Genomic DNA, 23403 nt, shown 5'->3' on the forward strand with positions numbered 1-23403 from the left:
TCCATTCATTGGAAAGTTCAGCAGCGCTCGCAAGCAAAATGTTTCAAATACAGTTCATTTTAATGCAGCACTCTTGTCAATGGAGGGATGCGACGTGCTGGACGATCGATGCACAGGTAACACTGCAGTGATAAAAGGAAACCAAGACAGAGATAATGGTGTACAAACACAGTGTGAGTAAACTGAGGGGAGGAAAACAGAAAAAAATTCCCAAAACTAAAGAAATGGGAGAAAAATGAACCCCTGCCAACTCGTCCAGGGCATTCTAGTGTGCTCCGCTGGGACTGTGTAGGGAGTGTCTATAGTTAATAAGACCAGGGCATTAGGACAACACAGAATTACTGTCAGTGGAGAGAAAAGTCATAGCGCAGTCTTCGAACAGCTGATGCTGTGGCTGTCGTAAAGCAGTCGTTATAATCCAGGTGGTTGGAAGCAACGCTGACTCACTTCGGCCTCGATTCCCGTTGACCGCCTCGTAATCTGCAGCACGTTGCTTGTGGCCCTTGCGGTACGCTGGCTATGTTGAACTTGACAAGAGTAGCCCTCACGTAACTACGTGCCTGTAAAGACACCGCTTTGCCTGCAGGAAGTGCCAAGGAGACGGATCAGCCCCCAGCGACCGTCACAGGAGCGGAGGACCTGTCGGTGAAGGAGCGCTACACCGGCCAGTTCTTCTTTGAGTACCTGGTCGTGGTCAAGATCAGCAAGAAGCAGGGGGGAGGTTATGAGCCCAAGATCATCTACCAGTTTCCTAAGGTTAGCATGTGCCCAAATCACTCTTTGCTGAAGTCAGTATGATTGATTTTTGATTTATCATCGATTCCTGATGTCAGTAGTAGTAACGGGTGATACGGTGCCACAGCGAGTAGCGCTGCTGTCTCACAGCGCCTGGGTGGTGCGAGAGGACGTGGGTTCGATCCCCACTCGGTCTGTGTGGAGTTTCCATGTTCTCCCTGTGTCTGCGTGGGTTTCCTCCAGGTGCTCTGGTTTCCTCTCACACTCCTGCTCAGGTTCCCCCATAGTGTGTGAGTGACAGAGAGAATGTGTGTGTGTTCCACTGATGTATGGATGAGTGACCCAGTGTAAGTAGTGTATCTAGCAGTGTAAGTCACCGCGGTGAATAAGGTGTGTGGGCTGATAGCACTACACAGAGTTCATTGGAAGTCGCTTCGGAGAAAAGCATCTGTTAAATGAAGTAGTGTAAACAAAGTAGTCATTTGACTTGCCAAGAGTTATATGCTTTATACATTTGTAGAGAAGGATGTCTTCAATGGTACAAGTCCTTTCCTCAGATTTGTTTCTCAGTATTTTGGTCAGCAGTCAAACTCCTTTCAGCATCGCTACCCCAACTGCTGGCCGCTGGCATGCAGACAAATTTTGGGATGTGGGCCTTTGTCGAGGACCACGGGAAGGTAAAGGGTCGGGTACCGGGCAGGATCTGATGTGGGGGGGTGGCTGTGTCATTCTCAGCGGGACGGGATGATGCGATGCCAGAAGGAGGAGGAGGAGAAGATCCTGAAGGCCATCACCCTCTTCTGCTTCCCGGAGGGCATCAGCTGGGCCCCTCTGACCGAGTACCGCAGGTATGGTTCCCTCGCAAACGGACACGCGGTCACTCCACATGAGGTCTGCAGTGAGTTCTGCGAAGGGCGGATAAAACAATGACGTTTAGACAAAGTCCCTTATGGATGAGTTACTCAGAGTGCGAGGGAGCTGTTGTTCTGTCCCGATGTCCAGCGTGTTACAGAAAGTCTCCGAGTCCTTCTCCCAGGGTGGGTTTCTTGGCCATTTGGCTTTTCACTGCCTGTCGAACCGCTTTCTTTTTCTCTTCTTTAGACTTGCTTTTAATCCCCTTCTTTGTTCCATTTCCTCTTTGAATTGAGGGACTCTGCTTTCCTGTTCCAGAGTCCTGTGGGTAAGCCTATCCATGTGGGGGGGGAGGGGTCTGCACTCAGGTTCAAACACGCACTAGATCTACTTTGATGGTAACCTGAACAGCACATACCATTCATGCATGTATTCGTAGCTCTGCAGGTACGCCAGCTCAGCTCCGCACTCACTGCTTCTTGTATTTTTTTTTTTTTTTTTTTTTTTTTTTTTGGATCGTTTGGGTACGAAAGCCAAAGCAGCGTCTAACATGATTATTCACCCATTTCAAGCTCCGCCTGGTAAAGTGTTTGGTCTCAAGCCCAGTTCCACAACCCCTCCGCCTCCCGCCGTCCTCCTATTCAAGGCCACTTCAATGGTCCCATCCCAACCTGTGCGGACTTTGTTCTCACGCCACCTCGTTCTGCAGCTCCACTAAACATCCCTCTCCTTCTCCGCCTACAGTGAGACCTTCTCTTTCGTCCTCACCGAGATGGATGGCAGCAGGAGGAACGGCTACTGCAGGAGGCTCCTGGTAACTCCTTTCTTTTTTGCCACAGTCGTATCCCTGGCAACACGCATCCGCGACCTGGCATGTTTAGCGTAGCATTAGTTCACCGTGATCCTTGACCCGATTCGACATTACCCCTCTCTCTGTGGTTTTCAGCCCCATGGTGACGGAGCGCGCTCCCCGGAGGCCTATTGCATCGTTAGCCGGCTCGCCTGCTTCGGACTTTTCTCCAAGGTAACCGCCGAGTCAAAGGTCGTGCGTTTCTTCTTGAAGCGTGGTCATTTCCAGAAACGGCCGGCCCTCCCGCCCTCCCACCCACCTCCGCTTTAGTGAAAGATTCATTGAAAGACTGTATGAACAGCATTCCAATCATATGGTGCCTACAATGAAAGGGTCATCTGGTGGGTGGTTCATCTGTAAGATGGGTTGGGAAACCGGGGGTTTGATGGATGCAGCCTCTCAGACCGCCCCCCTCCTCCCCTGCCAGCTGTGACAACTCTTATCTCCACTGGCCTCCCCATCCCCCAGGGCCTCCGTGGATCTCCGTTCACCAGCTTCCCAAACATAAGCACAGCGCTGTGTTCTGGAGTGAGCTCAGCGATCGAGGGGGAGGGGAGGGTAGGGAGGGATCGTGGAGTGCATGCAAAAAAAATTAAAAACAGGAATGAGGAAAGCAGTTAAAAATTCATGAGTCAGCGTAGCTGTAAACACTTTATTTTGCATGATTACACTCGGTGAGTCACTCGAGATTTCGCAGCTCCTTTCCAGGCATCCCCGAGTCGCTCAGTAAGCGTCCATGTGTCGGGTGCGTGTCTGGCTCTCTGGAAAGCGACTGACTGCACAATATGTTGAGTCACTGTCCTTAGAGAGAAAGCGTCTGCAGTCGGTCACTGTCCTCCTCTGCCGTAGATCTTCGATGAGGTGGAGAAGCGGCGGCAGAAATCTATGGCGATGATCTACCCCTTCATGCAGAGCCTACGGGAGGCTCCGGTTCCTGCGCCAGGAAACACTGTCAACATCAAGAGTTTCATACCTGAGTCTGGCACTGAGGTGAGGGCAACATCGAGCTGCCAAGCATCCACATTGACGATCCAAACATCTACAGCGAGTCCAGAGAGGGGCGTTGACAGAACGCGCGATACTCTGCGAGAGGCGGGTACTCTGGATGTTAAATGTAGACGTGGACTTTTACCTGCACGCACCTCCCTCCCTCCCTCCCTCCCTCCCTCGCCAGATCATCAGCCTGACACGGCCATTGGACTCCTGGCTGGAGCACGTGGACTTCCACACTCTCTTCCGCTGCCTGACAGACAAGCAGGTGTTGAAAGTGTTTGCTTCAACTGTCCTGGAACGCCGCATCATCTTCATTGCTGAAGAGCTCAGGTGAGCTGGTGACTAAACGTCCAGCAGTCATCCGTCAACATTTTATGAAGTGCAACACTCTAGTTGTGGCCTAATAAACCATCAGCAGATCTGCTGCCCGATACCTGCGGGAGCTGATCGCTCCCTGCAGCCCAGCAAGAGCGCTGTGCTCCTCCACCTCTGACTGCTTGGTGGTTCCACTGACAAGGGGCTCAAAATCAAAAGCATCTTGGTTCTTGGTGTCCGTCCCAATGTGGCCTGAAGCCCTGAAGCATGATGTAAACCTGGAGTTTGTAGAGCTTCGCGCAGTACTTTCCCTGAGCATTTTGGGTACAGGATGGGCATTTTTCAGATCTTCGCCACAACGATATGGTCTCCTATGTGTAAAGGTACATTACCTCACTATGACAGACCACACGGACTAATGGATAAGGTGTCTGACTTCGGAATTAGAAAGTTGAGGGTTTGAGTCCCTTTGTGGTTGTTTGTGATCTTGCGATGTTGAATTGTGCTGTGTGATTTCCTGTAGGTTTAACAAAGCCCTCACTTATTTGTGTGATTTAGATCCATGAGGTGGGGGGTCGCGGTGGCGTAGTGGGTTTGGGCGGGTCTGGGGTTCGAATCCCGCTTGGGGTGCCTTGCAAAAGACTGGCATCCCATCCTGGGTGTCTTCCTCCCCCTACAGCCTTGCGGCCTGTGTTGCCGGGTTAGGCTCCAGTTCGCCATGACCCTGCTTGGGACAAGTGCTTTCAGACTGTGTGTGTGTGTGTGTGTGTGTGTGTGTGTGTGTGTGTATCCATGAGTCCAACACCATCTGTGATGATTGTTGAAGAAAATATATATAATGTACATTTAGCTGTTCAGGAAATGTTCGTTATTTACCCATTAGCACATCTGGGTGAATTCACTGGAACAATTTTTATGGTAAGTACCTTGCTCAAGGGTACTACAGCCAGAGTGGGGATTAAACCTACAACCTTCGGATCCAAAAGCAGCAGCTCTAACCACCACACTACCAGCTGTCCCTAGTCAAGTTGCCCAACTGTATAAATGAGTAAATAAGTGTAAAAAGTAGTTTCTTTGCAAGTGGCTTTGGAGAAAAGCGTGAGCTAAAGGAATAAATGTGCTGATAATCCTGCGTCTAAAGCTCTTCGTCGGTTGTTGACACTTTGGTTTACCGTGAGTTGTACGTCGCTGTGGAGAGAAGCATCTGATAAATGAATAAAACCAGAAGTCGGCGAACATTGAGCAGCTGCTCCAGTTGGACAGTTTGAAATTCCTGATTCCTCAATAAGCTCATTGCTCTGGAAAATATGGGCGAAACGGCGAAAGAGAGGCGGTTGTTAAAGTAGCTGTGATCCTGGAAGTAATGAAACAACTGGCGACTGTGCAGAAGACAAATAACCAATAGAGTCGCACAGAACCATGACAGTCTAAATCGCATAAAGTTATAAAAAAAAAAAAAAAAAACGATAAAAAGAAAGGTACACATGAATGAATGAAAGTTGCTCAGCAGGTGTCAGCCTTTTCCTCCTCCATCTGCGTGCTGCAATCTGTTTGGAGTTCCGTGCGACAGCGGGGACGAACGCGAACAGCCACGTGCGGCACGTCTGCAACGCATCAGGAGCGCGGCTCTGGCCCGGCCGCCCGCCCGCCCGCATTCCTCTGCGCTGGAATTCGAACCCTTGGGCCTCGCTTATTAGTTGCTTGCGACAGCCCCTTCGCACCCGCGTGAGCGGGATATTCCTACCACCTTAATCACCACGGGGTTGTTGGGTCAGGACTCGCGTGAGGCTTTGCTGTCGTACCATCGAGCGCCAACTGGCTCCACGGTGCGTCCGGCTGCATACGTGAAGTTTTAAATCGCGGTTAACGCGTGAAAACTCGGCCGCGACGCTAAATAACGTAACGTGATATTTCCTGTTTCTCTAGAAGTAAAGCAGGCTTGTGCTTGTTTGGGCAAAAATACCGAGGGCTGCGGAAAGCTGGGAAACGATCCTGTCTCACCCCCTCGCGTGTTCCTCTGAAGTGATAGCAGACAAAAGGCTGTTCACACTGCTTAGAGAAACTAAAGAGCCCTAATGAACATATTCAGCATATTCATAATCATCGTATTCAACACTCTTCTGCCAGATAATTTGTTATGAACCTCCCGTTGGTGCTTCAGTCACGTAAAAAGATGTTTTGAAAGCATTCTGATATTATAATTGAAAACACTGAAAAGAGTTTAGATGTTTAAATTCCTAGTAACTATTCTTTAACCTTTATTTTTGTTAGCCATTGTCAAATAAATAGTTATTTAGAATACCAGTATATAAATAATTTCATCTATTCAGGGTAAGTGCCTTGACCAAGGGTACTGCAGTAGGAGTAGGATTCGCACCGATTTTACACCTGCCACCTTCAGATTAAAAGGCAATAGCCCTGACCGCTACGCCCCCTGCTGGCCAACTAAGCAGACCGTTTTGAGTGCAGCGCAGAAATGGGAAGGGCTTGTCTTTCGTGCGGAGGATCAACGGCACGTGCACGTGTAGGAACCCCGCCGGCTCTTTCGACCTGCCGTCAGTCGTAACTCCCGATGCCGGCCGTTGGCTCGTCCGACAGTTCCAGCCAGAACGCAGGCTGCCCCGCTCGTTGTCTCTTCGGGTTTCTTTACGCCAGGCCCGTCTGACAGCTTACCCCTACGGTTCTGGAGCCGAGCGTTACGTTTGCTTTTAAACTCGCTCAGTTTTCAGACACTTTTCCGCAAAGCAACGTCCAGCGTACAGCTCGGAGTAAACAGAAGTGCACCAGCTACAAAGAGCTATAGCCATAGACATTTACATTACATGTACACTTATTCATTTAGCAGATGCTTTTCTCCATACGTCTCAGAGAAAATGCATTTTGTGTATAACTTTAGGAAAAAGAGATGGGTGACAGAAATGTGATTCTTAAGTACAGTTACTTTCTTCCCACTTTATTCATCGATGTTAATCGCACGAGTAGGTGCGTAAAACTCAGAATAAACGATTCCTGATCACCTTCCTATAATTTTTTTTTTTTTTTTTTGAAAAGGTACACAAACATTTACGTACAATACTGGAGTAGTGTAGAACCCAAAAACGTTTGATTTTTAGACCCCTTGTGAGTAGGCTCACCGAGCAGCCAGAGGCGAAGGATGGTTTAGGAGATTCAAGAGGTTATGCTGTGACCACTGGACACTGTTGCTAAGCCTGAATCCCCACTCCGACGTGCTGCTGTACTCTCTCGAATGTACGGAATGCGGTAAACAGTCTGTCGACATTAACGAAGACACCTGTATGAGTAACTGTACTGTTAGTAAACATGTCTCCTGAGGTTTGAACATGTAACCTGTTACCAGTATGTGTTGCCCGGAGGGGCCCAGTCCAGGGGTTTAAACCTGCCTGTCTAAGGTGTCCGCCTTCGCTTTAACCCTACTTTGTCCTCCGTCACCCAGCACCCTGTCCCAGGTCATCAACGCAGTGGCGGCCCTGCTCTACCCCTTCGTCTGGCAGCACACGCTCATCTCCATCGTCCCGCAGATCCTCATGACCGTCACCATGGCGCCCACACCTTTCCTGCTGGGCGTGCAAAAGCGTCTGTTTAACGAGATCATGGAGGAGGCCGACACCACCAACGTGAGCAATACTGTGGTTACCGCGGTGCCCTTTGACTGCGTGTCATGATCTTTGGTTGACATGTTGATCTCTGGAGTCACTCAGCATGACACTTTGGAAGAAGTCTCTCAATCTGAAGTGCTCAGGTACCCAAGTATTCGGTTACCAAGGGTCTTGCTCAACATCGGACGGAAGGTCATCTAGAGTAACTTAAGTTCCAGCCCACCGGTGAGGGTTGAGTGCAGGGACTCTACAGCTCTGCAAGGGCTCCCATGGCAGCCAGTGCTCCTGAGGCTCTCGGTTCCTTTCTTACAGCTGCTGGTGGTGGACTTGTCTGAAGGAGCTGAGAAAACGTTCATTGTCGAGGTGAGCGTTCGGCTTCTCCGTTTGTGTCTGCATGGTGCATTTCTTCGCCTACCACCAGATCGTTACCGATTAGCCGCTCGTGGTTCAGTTCCAGCCTTTCCTTGTTTGGACCCCTGACAGGTTGGGGATGAGTCGTCCATTCTCCCCCAGAAGCTCCAAGAGGAACTTCTACAGCAACTGAGTGCCAGGAAAGAGAACTCCAGTAAGTTTTTTTCTACACTGTGTAGATAGAGAATCTGATCGACAAGTCAATAAAATGAGATGATTTCTGCATCTGAAACCACATGTTCACGGGATGTTACAGGACCACTATATGACTTCTCTCACCACGATTGTGATCACGGTGCCTTTTTTGACCCCAGCAGCACCTGCAGCGCCTATTCCTCTTGTTTGTTCCCTCCCGTCGAGCAGGTCCGGAGGAGCTGAACAGGGTCGTCTCGGAGGCCTTTGTGTCCTTCTTTGTGAAAACGGTCGGCCACTTCGCCCCGTACATCAAACCGCAGGGGGCCGACCAGCCTGCTGTCTTCCAGAAGCGCAACTTCTACAAGGCCATCGAGCCCAAGAACGTTCGGCACTTCGTTAAGAAGTTCATGTTGACGCAGATGTTCGACCTCTTCATCCAGGAGGCAGAGCAGCGGCAGACGGCCACCCAGGGAGGTCAGTGCTTCAGCGGGGTGTGAAAGCAGTGCTGCTGAACGTAGATGTTCATGTCCACAACAGACAGAGTGGTTTCAAAAAAATAACCGTCAGTGTCACATAGCTTCGGTCTGCAGTCTCTGGCCAGCTGTGGGGGAGCGGTGGCCACATGGACAGGAGAGAGGCCAAGACACCAGGTCTCTCGTAAAAAATATCATTTTTTTATTGCTAAAACAAACCAAGCAAAAATGTGGACATGACCCCTTTAAGGCACAACCAAGGTGACACAAAATCTGGCACCAATACAGCAACCCTCTGTAAAAAAAAACAAAACATAAATTGTCCAACTGCAGTTAGTTCTTCAGTCTTTCTTAGTCATCAGCGTAGCAGCCGTATTTCTCCATCTTGATTGTCCCTTAATAGTTAGCAGATGGTTTTCATTATCTTGAACGAGTATGGGACCAGCAGTGGGGGGGCGGCCCATCACCCTGCTCCATGTAGAGGCTCCACCTCCTCATCCACAGCTCATTGGCCTGAGTTTCTTTGGTCATCGAAGTCCTCTTAACAAGCTCAGTCAACGCTACAACTATGGCAGTGCTTGTTTTGATTTTAGCTACAAAATTGAAAGTCTGCAGCTACTCAGGTTTGTCCCTGATGCGGTGGAGTGATCTCCCTTTGTCCCTCAGAGCTGCTGAATCCTTTGTTTGTATCTGTCCAATTCTTGTGTTGTGAAATTAAATTTTTTTGCTCTCAGCTGTATGTCACTTTGGAGAAAAGTGTCTCCAAATTTAGCAATGAAAATGGACATTTAAAAGCAGCTGACTTTAAGCTGCCGCATCCGAGTAAAACTCGGAAACCGCATTAATTCCCGGGGTATCTGAGACGCCTGCTGAAAGGAATTTCGAGGAGGCCACACCGAAACTGACAAACGATCGTATCTTGTACTGTGTCAATGGTTGTTTTTGTTGGCTGTACACTGTTTACCAGCTCACCCGTCAACCACGTCAGTGTGTTGTTTCTAAATAAAACGACAGAATAGTGCTTGTAGGATATCGACACATAAAAATAGCCTATATGCTTTTTCACAATAATTCGGCAACATCCAGTGGTGCATTCTGAACAACTGAGGCATTATAGATTATGTGGAAATGTTAATAAAATAATTAAGGGTAACACTCATGATGGTCATTGGGGGTATGCTGTTGGTTTTGTTCTTGCTATGTGATCCTTGGGTTGACTGAGATCCATTCGGGTATCTGTCCATGAAATGCTACACATTTATATCGTTCCAGCACGTCAAACGGACAATATTTCAGTTCATTTAGTCATTTTGACTGCTTCTGGATACCTTGGTCATTGATTGATCTCTTTCTCCCTTTTTCAGGATTTTTTTACAAAAAAATTGTGGAATACCAAGAAAAGAAGCGGAAAGAGAAGTCAAAGAAACACTAGGATGGACAGCGAGACCTTTAACACAAGTGCTGGACGATGAGCTGCGGCATCATCACAGGACGTGTGGAAGGCACCTGTCTTTACATGTGATCAGAGTAAATAGTTCTTGTACCTGTGTGATAGTTTGTAGCTGTTAAAGTGACACGGTTCGGCCCTCCTTCTGGAGCACAGGGTCTTCGGTCTCCCTCCGTAAGGTTCTGCCGTTGAGAATGATTAGTTCACTCAGGTAGTGTGAAGGAGCCTGGCTACGGAAACCCGCTCTTCACGGGCAGGACCGGTACACGCTTTAACGTCCCGTCGTGCCGTCTCTGCGTTGTGGGACAGCGCTCTTCAACACTGGAGTCCGTGTGGACGAACCACCTTGTTTTCTCTTTTGTACTTGAGCCGTGTCTCTCTGGATCACCCAGGAGGTAAACCAATTTCTAAAGGGAAGTGAAACTGTCTGACGGAGCGCTAACTTTCGGTGCCGCAACAGGAACCTGCGCAGATGTGACCCGCGGCAACTGGGACGAGGATCTCCTCGCTCATTGTTACCACTCCTATTGTGTACGGTGGAGCCTGGGTCAGGAGTGGAGTGGGGTGGGCCGGGCCAGGCCAGGCCAGGCCAGAGGAAGGATATGAGGACCAGCATTCCACTTAGGCTCATTTGGAAGTATGTAAGCGCAGGAAAGCTCAAACCTTTGACCTGCGGTACATTTACCGCCCTTTACATCGGAGGTGGGCGGCCCTCTGCTCTGCTCTGCTCTGCTCTGCTCACGCCCTTTTGGGACAGTGAATCGCCTCACCTGGTGATCAGGGTGCAAATAAGAAATTTAGTGGAGTTCAAAATTTCGATCAGCATTTTTCTCCCCGTTCAGGCCATGCGCTCTCATCTTAATCTCCTGTGGTGCAAACCCAGGAGCCCATTTTCCAGGTGTATCTCCAGCTTCTCTCAAAGATCAGATGGAAGAAGCCAAATTAATTTATGGCATCGGTGAATGACAACTGATAGCAAACTGGCTTTGTACAAGTTTGCCAGGCCAGGAGTTGAGTCGCACTGGAGAGGGATTGTACGCAGAACCTGGGCGAAGGCAATTCTGATCACTGAAATGTAATGATCAGTTGAGTCGCAACAGGTTCGAGATACAGATTAATTCACGAGGCGCACAAACGAGTCAACGTGCTTCAACTGATGCGGAAGAAATGCTCCTTTTAGGTACAGTGTCTGAAAATGAATCAATAAAGGTTAAGGGTTAAGAGTTCATAAAATGAGAAATTGAATCCCTTCTGTTGGAAATACATGTACATAGTAATAAAGGTAGAGTAAATAACGGAGGAGTTTCGTTTGCTGTCATTGTACAAATTGTGGTACTTTCTGCTTACAGAATGGATTTTAGTGTAGCCTATAAACCCCGCCCCCCCCATCTGTGGAAATCTCAGGAGTTTATTGCCCCAGGGGTTCCCTGCATGTCTCTTCACTCCAGGAGCTGAGCAGAGAAGTGACTGGCGGAGATGATTCACCGTCCTGTAATATTAACCCCTTAGCGAGGAAGGGTCGGACGCCCTGCTTCGAGCGCATGGGCCTCTTTGTGTTTATAAACAAGGCGAGTGTGTGGAGAAGATGGTCATGTGAATGCCTGCCTTTGTCCCGGCGCTTTGGCGCGTTATTTAATTTCCAGCATGTGTGAAGCTGAGGCTGGTTTTGCCTTCAAACGACGCATCCCCCTCCTTTGGGTCTTGCAGGATTTTGGCCCTGGAACCCCTGTCTTCCTCTCCTTCCCCGACGTGGGGCATTTTGGAATGAGCTGTGGGGGAATTTCCTGTCGACGCTTTTCACAGATGCTGGAGTCCATGGAAGTGTGACTCAGCGGTGAGGAAAAAAAATCCAAACGCTCCGCGTTTCCCCGAAGGCAACGGGGCTGAGGAATAACCGAGCCCTTTGGGATCATCTGCGTGGGGGGGTCTGGGGGCGCGATGGACCCGTGTTCCTGCTGCAGCTCAGAAGTGAAAGTGTTAGCACTGTGACCCCGTCCTGCCCCCCGCGGGTGTGACCGCTTCTTCTTATTCATCATGTTGCTGAACCAGAAAAACAGGCTGCTGGTGCCAGGAGAGCACACTGACCTTTCCTGGTTTTACACTGCTAGTGAATAAAGTACTTCCCAGAAATGGACCCGTTTCCCACCTCCACTACACTTTCCATGGAAAAACCGGCAATTCTTCACACGCTGGTCTCACGGGATTCCCCCGTACCATAACGGTTACAACTGTCACTTTGCATTCGGAAGGTTCTGGGTTCAATCCTACCTCCGGGTATAGTACCCGTGAGCAAGGTTGTCATCCCCGAGCAATACGGTAAAAATTACCTAAATGGATGTAGGTCATTGGATGGGGCAGCTGGTACTGTAGGGGTTAGAACAGCTGCCTTTAGAGCCAAAGGCTGCAGGATTGAATTCTGGCTGTAGTACCCTTAAGCAAGGTACTTACCCTAAATTAGTTCAGTAAAATAAGCAAGATTGGTTAATAATTGTAAGCAACTTAATATTGTAAATTGCTTGTGAGAGAAGTGTCTGGTAAATTAAGACATGTATAATGTGGTGAATTACTGTAAAGTTAGAAAAGTTACACTGTAAGTCACTTTGATGAAAGGCATCAGATAAATGAAGGTTCATTATCGCGTCACCTGCAATGGGTTCTAACATAAATGTGTGAAATGTCAAATATGCAGTAGCGAATATGAATGTTAAGTGACTGACTAAAGACCTTCAGATGTAATAAATTCAGTTTTATTATTGCCTGCTGGTGGTTGAACCAGTGATGTTAGAAAAAAGTTTACTTGGGAAATCTCTTATGAGAGCCATGGAAGCGCATTTTATCACAAATACCATAAGGAAAGTTTACGGCGTTACAGAGCAATTGTAAACAAGTTCACTGTGGAGACATTTTTGGAATAAAATAACAATGAACAATGCCATAACATACAAAATCCTGCCAAAAGTTGCAGAAAACTGAGAAGGAAATAAAACTGAGATGTAGTTGACCACGGGCAATTGCATAAAAAAATCATCTAGAAATACCAGAAAGACAAGAATTTGAAGTGCAGGTCAGTTATTGATAAAATGAGTTAATATTGAAAAATTATAAAAAGTATAAAACCTGTTTAAACTGCCACCCTGAATGCTGTTTTAAAAAGGTCGGCAATAAAATAGTTAAGACAGCGAATTTATAACCAACCAACCAGGCAGGGATGTTAAGTCCCAGCAGGTCCCCTGCTGTAGAACCCTCGAATGGAATATCTGTTGTGCAGGTAAATGATGCTGTTTGTAGGTGCATATTGCACTATAGTGCAGTCCCAACGTACAGCACAAGGGACAGGTGTCCCGAGGGGCCGTGAAGGACATTTGAAGGACAGGCACACATAGAGGACGGTACCTGGTATCACATTTCCATTCAGCGCTGGGGACTTTCTACTAAACTTATAATCCCATCGTGTCGCCGTCATGGAGAATCGCACACGTAAATATGTCAGTCGCTGAAACCACCTGTAGAAAAGTACATTTTCGCTGTGCGGTTGGGATTTCAGCGAGGCTGCCTTAATTGCGCTTGAGGGAGTTGAGTGTCCGTACAAAAAAATGGCACGAGTGACGACAGGGACACGCGAAGTTGGTCTTTCCGCAGCCCAACAGTGGCTCCTTGCGCTGCAGTTCTGAATTTTTGAACACACGGACGTGGTCCACTTTATTTTTAGGTGCATTTTGCTCTCTGGTCCATTTTCTGACATGTGTTTGTAGCACAGTGAACGCGACCTGCGTTTACCCACTGTGCCAACAGACAGCAGTAAAGGGCAACTCAAATAACAGGATTACAGAACCCCCTTCCACTGGGAGCGTGTACAGTTTAGCTCATGGGGCAAATGTTTAATTTATTCTGATTCTATGCAGCCCTTATGCAGAAGCTCACCTGTCAATAGATAATGGCAAGTTTGCATTATTAACCTTTTACCGATTGTGACTTAGTCGAAAATGTTGACGTTGGAGTTACAAACAAAACGAGTTACAAACGGGTTTCTGGTCCCTGAGGAGCCAGAGCGAAACACAGGACACGCGGCCTCGGAGGTGCGGCTCTCTGCCGGCCTGTCGCTCGAGCGGCACGGAGACCAGTGCGGCTCCACAGTGCGGCTCCACAGTGCGGCTCCACAGTGCGGCTCCACAGTGCGGCTCCACAGTGCGGCTCCACAGTGCGGCTCCACAGTGCGGCTCCACAGTGCGGCTCCACAGTGCGGCTCCACAGTGCGGCTCCACAGTGCGGCTCCACAGTGCGGCTCCACAGTGCCCTCAGCCGGCAGGTTCTCTTTCGCAGCGCGAGTGGAACGGGGAAAACTTGCGCAAAAACAATACAGCTCTAGTCGGGCCCCATTCCGATGGAGCGCGAGTGAACTCACGGGCTGCACTGGTCTCTTATCTGGGTATCAACAATTCTTATTATTATTAACCATTATGCTTCTCCAAGGCAACTTACAATATTAAGCTTATACACTAAACTACTTAGAATATTTTACACAGCTGGTCATTTTTACTGTATCAGTTCAGGATAAGTACTACGATAAAAGGCACTACAGTGGGAGAGGAAATTAAACTCAATCACTTGCAGCCTCGACAGTAAATATTACCCAGGTGTCTAAATGAGTCAAGTACTGTAAGATGCTTTTGATGCAACTGTCATCTTTGCAGAAATTGTATAATAATAAATAACAACAACAACAACTCATGTCAGTGAAGCAGTGACAGTTAGCAACAGGTTCAAGTATTTCCGGTTCTTTCTCACGTTTTATACCTGGATCTTCTAAACTGCGCCAGGAATATGTGAACCACCCACACAGACCGCATGTTAATAAAGTTTCACAAAATTTAACGGTAGTCACAGGCTCACGACTTCAGCAGTCCTGCGGTCCTCCGACAGCGCTCTGCCGGCCAGTATTCTGTAGGAACTTGTACCGTGGTAACCGTGGTCACGCACGTTATGCTTTGCAGTGATACAGGAAACACGAGAGCAACTTTTGATATCTCAGATATGATTTAAGAAGGGAAAATGATAAAAATGGTTATACTGAGAACCACAAATGTTACATTCTTGAGGAGATTAAGGAAATGATGAGATGCCTCTGGGGGTTGGCGCAGTGGGTTTGACGGGGTCCTGCTCTCTGATGGGTCTGGGGTTCGAGTCCCGCTTGGGGTGCCTTGCGGCGGACTGGCGTCCCGTCCTGGGTGCGTCCCCTCCCCCTCCCGCCCTGCGCTGTCAGGTTAGGCTCCTGTTCACCGCGACCCTGCTCAGGACAAGTGGTTTCTGACTGTATGTGTGTGTGTGTGTTTGTGTGTGTGTGTGTGTGTGTGTGAGAGAGAGAGATGCCTCCCCGCACCACTGTGACGTTTTCACTGTAAACTACATTTGATGGCTGCGTCAAGGTCCAGTCAGAAGGTCTGCAGTCGATTGACTGTCGGACAAAACAAACCGATTCAGGTGAACTGGAGAAATTCCGGTGTTGTTGCTCCTCCGGGCCACAAGGGGGAGCCCTGAGCCTTCACAGACTCCCAGCTAGCAGCGGGGCCCTTTCCCCGGGACGACCTCGCACGCCCGCATTGTAGCTCGTGTTGTACAGATGGGTGCTCTGCAGCACCGCCTCTGCCCGAAGGGAGATTTTCTGTTGGGGACACGATAAAATAACCCATCCTGAGGCACGCAAGTGCGGATATTCCACGATAACAAACATAAGGCTGTACCTCAAGGCCATTTTCCTGTGTTCTTCTCAGTTTCAAACTGAGACCTGCCCTTACTTCCAGGTGTTGACCCTGTTCCTCCTTCCATGAAGCCTGAGCTTTTACCAGCGAACCTTCTCGTTGTTCTCCTTGCTCCCCACCCCACCCCAACTAATAGCTAAAGACCGAGAAAGAATGACATAGGGAATATAAATTTGAAGAGTCATTGAGGGAAAACGACGATTCCCTGAAGAGTCCACAAGAGCAAATGATGGGACTGGTCTCCTGGAGAACTTTGTCAAACACAGCTTGTTTTAAAGCTCTCAACTTCTCACACCAGACACTTTAGCACCTGCACACCTCCTACGTTACACACCTGGAAGTCGCGGATGTAGGTGAGGAAAAATGCGACGAAGGAGAAGGCCAGGGACCACTCGGAGATGGTGCTCACCAGGTGGGCTGCGTAACCCTGCCACAGAGAGCGGAGCTGCATTGGAGGCCATGGAGTGAGTGTGTGCTGTTCCCCATCAACGAACACGAACACACACACGAACACACACACACAAAGTGGACCCCAGTCATTGCACACACACACACACACTCTCTCTCTTTTAAAGACCACAAACACGGTACACACACACACGAATGAACTTACCCACGTTTAGGAACTAAATAATCTCAGGTGACGGGGCACTGGCACGCAAAACCCGAGAGAAACGCACTACTCGTCAATAAACGCATAAAAACGCAGACACATAGAGACACACAGACCCTCACAGTCTCTTGGGGCAGCCAGTGTAACTTCTTGGCGATGTCAATGTCCGGCACACCGACGTACACGATGACTGACGACAGGAACACTGGGAGGGAGGGATTAAGGCTCGGAATGCAGAGTTATGAAAAAGACTGGATTATGCATCTCCTACGCATGGAGTTGAGGAGAAGCTTTCGGCCTCAGTAGACGAACTCAACGTCTAACACAAACCATCGCAGTGACGCTCACTGTGCTTGTACCGAATGCTCCGTTTTCCACTGTCTACCTGTCAATATGCGACAAACTCTCACCAGAACGTTCCGTCTACTATCTAGTCCAACATACGAGACTCGTCACCATGAAGCCCTATGTCATACTGCGTACCTCAACATATGCCATCCCCCTCATTACGAGCCCTGCGCCCCACTGTCTGCATTCATTTAGCGCAGGGATCTCTTACACACACACACACACACACACACAGTTGGAACTTCAAAGTTCTCTGGCACTATTTCCACACAGTCAGGGGTTTTACTCTGGTATATCACCAGAAAGGATACTGACAATGACGCTAGCTAAGCTCCAGAGCGCCACTCCCAACCGCACCCAGAACACGTCCTTCCCGTGGACGTGCGGCTGCATGCCGTGGGACACCGCTGCCTGCACCAGGATGTAGAGGGTCCCGAGACCGAAGGTCATGGCGGCTCCCAACACGTGCAAGGAGATCACGATGGTTTTCTGCGGAGAACGGAAGAGAACGAGATACGGAGTTTGTCACAAAGTAGCCGCTCAAAGACACGAAGAAGAGCAAGCGGTGGCACCTCCGGTACCGGTTCTGACACACGTCCAGAGAGAGAGAGGTGATCGCTCAGGAGAGCGCAGAGGAGTATGAGTGTGAAGAGCGTGATCCACTCCGCTGGAGTCCAGCCCACATCGGAAGACGTGTCTTCGTAGTTCATGCAGTGTGACCCCATTTCAAAGAGTAAAATATCATGTTACCCACCCCCCCCCAGTAAAATACCAGCATCGGACGTACTTTTTTTTACAGCTACAGTTTGGTCCTACATTAAAACAATGTACAGCTTATCCACAAATGACTGGATATTTTTCAAATCCATGTTCCAGAATTTTCAAAAACATCGATAAAAGGGGTTGGTCAATCAATTAAATGAAACCCAAATTGTCCAGAAAAATTACTTAATTTTTGCAGATGCAGAGCTCTGAAGAACTGACACTTTTTGCAGCAGCCTCCCCTCTCTCATTAACATTGTAATTTTCCTCCCAAGTGGCAGCATTTTATTAACATATGAAAAGATTACCATCATGTCAAAATGATTAATTTTTTTTTTTTTTTTTTTTTAAAAGAGCAGGTCACGACCCCCAGTTTAAGAAGTGCTGGACTACGTTAACCAGTGTCACCTCGACGAGAAACACAAAGTAGTGCCGCTGGAGGTACCTGGAAGTTGGCGACGATGCACATCCCGAAAGAGCTGCCGAGGCCCAGCCAGAGGCCTGCGGTGTTGAGGCGGCGAACACTGCGATCTTCCCACGAAGTCAGGGCCTTCACCTGCTTGTAGCGCACATACGTGGTGGCCGTGCCTACGGGGGTTCCAGACAGGGAGCGTGTTGGGAACACCAGTCAGGTGGCAGCACCGTCACACCTCCAGTCTAACCCGCAGCTCTTATTTCATTCGGATGCAATTATTTCAAATTTGGTTCCTACGTTAAAGATGGAAGAGCTGAATAGACACATTTCGGTGTTCCAGCCATGTCCTCCACTCTTGGGTAAATTACTCTGTACCGTTTGTGACCATTTCTGTCATTTTGTGGCTTGCAAGCCTCAAAACACGACAAGAGAGGACTGATGGCCCAAGGAGAAGGAGCAAACAAAAGCAGAGGAGATGTTACCTAGGAAACAGGAAATGATGAGCATGACCCCAAACAGACATCGCTCCGGAGGCTGAGTCCCGGAGTCACTGTGAAGAACACACACACAGGGGGGCAAAGCCAGACCGTGAGACTTGCGGCTGCCCTGAGGTTCGACGCACTGAGGATGGGGTGGGATGGGGTAGGGTGATGTGGGATGATATTTTATCCCTGCTCGGAAATTTGCATGCAGCAGCTCAACATGGCACATAACAACAGACACGACACATCCCAACAAAGTGCAGGTATATCGACAAAGAAAAAAAAATGAATAAAAACACAAATAACAAAAAAAAAAAAAAACCAACATAAATAACAAAGGAGCTCATGGCGACCACCTCGTGGAGAGGATGCGACCTGCTTCCCACAATGACGTCCAACTTCCTCCACTTGACACCATAAACAGCTGGTCCTGAATGAGCGGGACAATTTAGACTGAAATTATTAAATTATTACCCGGTTCCCCGTGACCCCGTATGGGACGAGCGGTTCTGAAAATGTGTGTGTGTGTGTGTGTGTGTGTGTGTGACTTGCGCTAGCGACGTCGCTCGGGAGTTTACCATAAAACACAAAGTGGGCTCTGCTGCCAAATAGAAGCATACAAATAAGATGTTAAAGCAAGACAAGTGCGACATTCAGATTTCAAACAAGGACTGGAAATTTCCACGACATTTTCTCGGCCGCTGACCCCCGAGATTTCGACAGAAAATCAATTTGTATTAAAACGCAACAGAAGCTAATCTCATACCGAAGGGCAATAAAAAAAAACTTTCACCGACTCCTCACATTTCAGCAGGGTACGTGTTTTGGCAACTCGAACCTCTGTTTTGCAGGTACGCGACACGAACGCCGACGGAAGGGTACGAGACGACGCGCGCAGGTTGGAGGCAGTTAGGCTGCCGGTCGTTACACAACGCTGTGGTTGAACTGGCACCTTCCTGGACGAATGACATTATGTGGTCGGTTGGGAAAGCGCAACGATGAGCTGAAGCCGGGAGGTGCTGGAACAAGTCCTATCTGTGTAGCGGGGCAAAGGTAACACGGGTAGGGCAACACAGGTAGTGCAGCGTGTATAGAGCAATAAAGCTTCGCTGCTCCGAATGGCTCGTGCCAAAGGTTCGTCGACGGAAAGTGTAAAGAAGGGTGGCGAAAGAGGAGCGCTTCGCCGAGAGGCCCTTGGTACAGGGACCGTGTGTGACAGAAAGCATTTCTATTTACTTGTGCCAAAGAGTTAGGGTACCACCTCTATTTCATGGGGTCAACAAAGTTATCGCCCATGCTGAGCTTTTTCCAAAGCGAATGAGAAATCGGCCCGTACCCTGTCCAATGCCTTTTTGGCGCCAGGAGCAATAACCAGGGCGCGTTCGTAAGGTTTCTAACATTTAAAGCACGACGACTGTCACTGGAGCCAAACCCAGCGTCGACGAGTCGGGTCTAATGAGGTTGACCGACCTTTGGGACCGCAGCGTCCAGCCTGCGTCCGAGAGTTCTGCTCACAAAAGTCCACACGAAGTCCACGCGAACCGATGGGACGAAACGAGAAGCGTTCCGGCGGCTACGAATATGCAGCTGGCTAAACTGTCTCCAAACTCTCCTCTGTTGGAGAAGTTTGAAATGCAAACGTTAAAAGTCTGAACATAATAACTCAAATGAAATGCGGAATGCTGTACGTGCACAGTGATACACGGCACCGCTGCTAAATACCGCAACTTTTGCCCTTGTTGTGCATTAAAGAACGTGTGCATTTGCGATTCCTCCGCATGCTCTCGCTCTCTGTGTGCTGCTGTGACCCAGTTCTGTTCTCCTCCGTCAATAAAGTAATAAAGAAACGAGAGGGAAAATTAGTCACAACAGAGGCTGACTTTTCAGGTCAAGAGGAAGCAGTAAAAAAAAAAAAAAAAAAGAAAAAATACCCCTTGATTTGGAAAGCATGGCATGTGAGAGTCGTGACTTAATGAAATACGTCTACGCTCACAAACTCACTTTGGTATTCACGTCTGCTTAAGCCGGCCTGCAAATATCCCTCGGAATGAAACTGCTTGAATTTGTTCGGCAAGAAAATCAGCTGCTGTCATATCATCAGTTCCTCTCTGGATGACCAAAGGCCTCTCATTCCTGCTTCGGTTCGCTGCTTTTTCGCACCGCGCTTTCGCCCACATGCTCCGCCCCCTTCCACATCACCCCCATGCGTGAGCTTGTTTGCCCCGCCCCCCTTGCGCATCCAAACGGCCCCTCCTCTCACCCCTAACCTGATATAGGGCACCAAGGGGTCCACGTGTCTCAGCAGCACGGCCGTGATGTAGGGAAAGATGAAGGTGGCCGACGACCAGACCACCAGGCCCGCGGGCAGGGCGCACAGGCCCTGCTGGAACCACCACATGACCGGCACGGGGGGTCCCGACACAGGAAGCTGTCAGTGGCTGAGGAAGAACAACGGTCAGAGTCCCACAGAGGGCTGCGGAGGCCTCACCCTGGAGAGAGAGAGAGAGAGAGAGAGAGAGAGAGAGAGAGAGAGGGCTCGAGTTAGACAGAGAAAAGAGCTCCATTCCAACACCAGCCGAAAAAGACAGCCGTGGGGGGCGGGGGGCTGCACCCCAAATCTCACTCTCACAAAGTCACCTGATCTCGACGTGAAACTTTCAGTTTTGTTTCCCACTTCTGAGGAAACGGCCCAGAACAAAAGGGGTCAAAATTCACACGCCGCCAAGCTGTTTGTTACGCAGGCCGAGAACACACACAGACAACTTTTTTCAGACTTTACTGAACAGAGTCATTTAGTTTGACACAAAATGATCATCTATAAAAAACAAATACATCGAGTTTTCCTTTGATTAGGCAACAATCATCATCTAAGCAAAGGAAATTGTGGTATAAAACATACGAAAACAGATGATGTTCCATAAATAAAATTAACTAATATAAAAAGCTGAGAGACACATGATCACAATAAAAACCCAACACTATTACAGACACACACAGATACACACACCGTTACAGGAGTGAACAAACAACGTTTCCCAGAAACTGCTCCGATGTTGAAGCAGCACTGCGGAAGATGACGGTGGTTTTGTGTGTCGTCCGGAATACAGCCCACAAAGTCACCCTTCGCTCATCTGACAGCGAACACACACACACACACACACACACAGGTTTTCTAATTATATTTGTAAACCCATGTTGTTCACACCATTTTGAATAGAAACACTGTGCAGCTTTACTCCCTTGTGCAGGCTGCAAAACCATCTAAGTTACGTTTTACCTCATTTGAATCTCCTCATTTTTACTGGGTCACTTAGCTGAGGACTTAATGTTGTTTCTCTTAAATGGAACCCATACAATCGACCCGGAAACAGTGAAAATATAGGCAGACATTTTTTTCCCTTACCATGACATGGTGTTCATTATTATTATTTTTTTTTCAAGAATTAAAAGTAATTAGATAAATTATCTCTTCTCCAAAGTGACTTACAATGATTTACAGTGATTTATCCATTTGTACAGCTACACTTTTACCACATCAGTTCAGAGTAAACTCCTTGACCACGGGTAAAACAGCAGGAGATGCGATCCCAACCCATGTCTTTCAAGTCGAAAGGCAGCTTTAACCACTAGGCCACCTGCTGGTCTCGTGGAAATTCCTTGCAGTAACTTAGTAAAACGTTCTCAGCCTTCAGGGGTTACATCCTGAGAGGTCAGTGTGTAAAGGATGGGACGGTACAGACGGAGTGTGTGTGTTTACTGGAGTGAACAGTAACAGTAACAGTAACAGTGCCCCCCCCCTCCCTCCACAATATTTGAAAACCCCACTCAAAACAGCAGGACTTTTTTTTTTTTAAACATGAAATGCATTTAAATGTTATGAAGTTCATTTCCCCGGGTGTTTTAACAACACTTCTTCATTAGAGAGCGCGTGACGAACATCAATATCAAAATATATAATATGGACAGGAGGAAATGTTACTTTTGAAAACTTGTGCAGCGACTACATACGGTAAATGCGGACCATGTTTAAGGGGAAAAGTTAGTAAAAATTAAATGTGAAGTATCTTCTTCCATGGGATTCATCTTCCAGCGGATAAATATTCGCTTATGGACGTTCTTTGATCGACTGACTGGCGCTTTGATCTCTAAGTACTAACGACGCTTTCGGCCTTCCCTTTGATCATCAGAGAGCTCCTTATCTATCTCTAGTCCTCTTAACTACGAGTAGCAGATCTGGCCTCGCGCTGCGCTGCGCTCCACTTTTTACCTTCCACTTCTGCTCTGGTCGCTCCAGCATGAGGAAGATGATGATGATGACGAAGAAGAAGCAGCAGCAGCTCCTTTCTTCGCACCTTCTTCACTCGCGCACCGATACAAAGTGGTCCCGCGCGACACACTGAGCGATACAAGGTAACAAAGTGGCCGAGAGCGCGAGGACACGAGCGCGCTGCTGCGAAGCGCCACTTCCTCAGTGTGTATCTCCGGGCGCGCGCGCGAGTGTGTGTGTGTGTGTGTGTGTTCTGCGCTGGGCTGCGCGCGCTCCTCCGCTTCCTCACATGATGAAGCCCCCGCGCTCCGTCATCACTTTCATTCTCAGATTCTGTCACATGAGAGCGATAGATACGTTCGCCGAGCGGCTTCTCACACACTCTTACACACACACACACACACAGACAGACTTCCCGACCGCATTCCTGCTGCTGCATTCTTTCTCTGATTGCCTCTTGGAACTCGGTCAAAACGTGCTCAACTCAAGGTGGGCTTCTCCATTCCACTCCACTGCCGTGGGATCTTCACTGAACCCGTCACGGCCTATCGATCGGAAGTTGTGTGTTGGGCGCGCGGCGCCACCTAGCGGATCAGTGTGTGCGATCGTCGGTGGGTCGGTGGCACGAGCTCAGCTCACACACGTGTGCAGAAGCCCTGCTGGGAGCTGCTGGGAGGGACACTAACGCTAGGTGTGTGTGTGTGTGTGTGTGTGTGCGCGCACGCGCAGCAGCGTTGGAAGGTGTGACCTCGACAGTGTCGACTCGCACACCTGCGCTGGACACCGGACGACTGGTCCGATTGCCAAGCAGCCCCCCACCACCACCCACGGCTACCCATGGACGGCGGCACTCCGGACACTAACAGGGCCACAGGACCAGATTTAGCGGTTAAAGGCCTGGTGTCGGTATCCGGCTCTCCGCTCGTCTCCGG

At 48.8% G+C, this 23403-nt stretch overlaps 2 protein-coding genes across 13 annotated transcripts in view; one reads left to right on the forward strand and one right to left on the reverse strand.

The window, feature by feature from the left end:
* LOC108931180 (DENN domain-containing protein 2D-like) overlaps window positions 1-12131 on the forward strand; it is a 31088-nt gene extending 18957 nt beyond the window's left edge. For all 5 annotated transcript variants that reach the window (XM_018746805.2, XM_018746804.2, XM_018746808.2 and 2 more), the window contains 11 exons: window positions 587-756; window positions 1471-1583; window positions 2332-2401; window positions 2534-2611; window positions 3287-3427; window positions 3612-3760; window positions 7200-7380; window positions 7675-7725; window positions 7846-7927; window positions 8137-8382; window positions 9746-12131. In XM_018746805.2, coding sequence (XP_018602321.1) covers window positions 587-756; window positions 1471-1583; window positions 2332-2401; window positions 2534-2611; window positions 3287-3427; window positions 3612-3760; window positions 7200-7380; window positions 7675-7725; window positions 7846-7927; window positions 8137-8382; window positions 9746-9813 — 1349 coding nt within the window. In that variant the 3' untranslated portion in view covers window positions 9814-12131. The remainder of the gene's footprint in view (window positions 1-586; window positions 757-1470; window positions 1584-2331; window positions 2402-2533; window positions 2612-3286; window positions 3428-3611; window positions 3761-7199; window positions 7381-7674; window positions 7726-7845; window positions 7928-8136; window positions 8383-9745) is intronic.
* A 3012-nt stretch (window positions 12132-15143) lies between these two features.
* Window positions 15144-22716, reverse strand: LOC108931182 (DNA damage-regulated autophagy modulator protein 2-like). 8 transcript variants are annotated; one of them, XM_018746815.2, is made up of 8 exons: window positions 22472-22716; window positions 20472-20693; window positions 18205-18272; window positions 17753-17895; window positions 16857-17034; window positions 16320-16402; window positions 15919-16011; window positions 15144-15487 (listed from the first exon to the last, which is right to left on the reverse strand). In XM_018746815.2, exons 2-8 carry the CDS (start codon window positions 20600-20602, stop codon window positions 15368-15370), a joined length of 816 nt encoding a protein of 271 aa, XP_018602331.1. In that variant the 5' UTR covers window positions 20603-20693; window positions 22472-22716; the 3' UTR covers window positions 15144-15367. The 8 variants fall into 8 exon arrangements, with proteins under 8 accessions (XP_018602331.1, XP_018602329.1, XP_018602330.1 ...); XM_018746813.2 differs by having other exon boundaries at window positions 16314-16402; XM_018746814.2 differs by lacking the exon at window positions 22472-22716 and adding an exon at window positions 21212-21250 and having other exon boundaries at window positions 16314-16402.
* Between the last annotated feature and the right edge of the window lie 687 nt (window positions 22717-23403).

The sequence above is a fragment of the Scleropages formosus genome, chromosome 2, assembly GCF_900964775.1.
Source record: "Scleropages formosus chromosome 2, fSclFor1.1, whole genome shotgun sequence".
NCBI lineage: Eukaryota > Metazoa > Chordata > Actinopteri > Osteoglossiformes > Osteoglossidae > Scleropages > Scleropages formosus.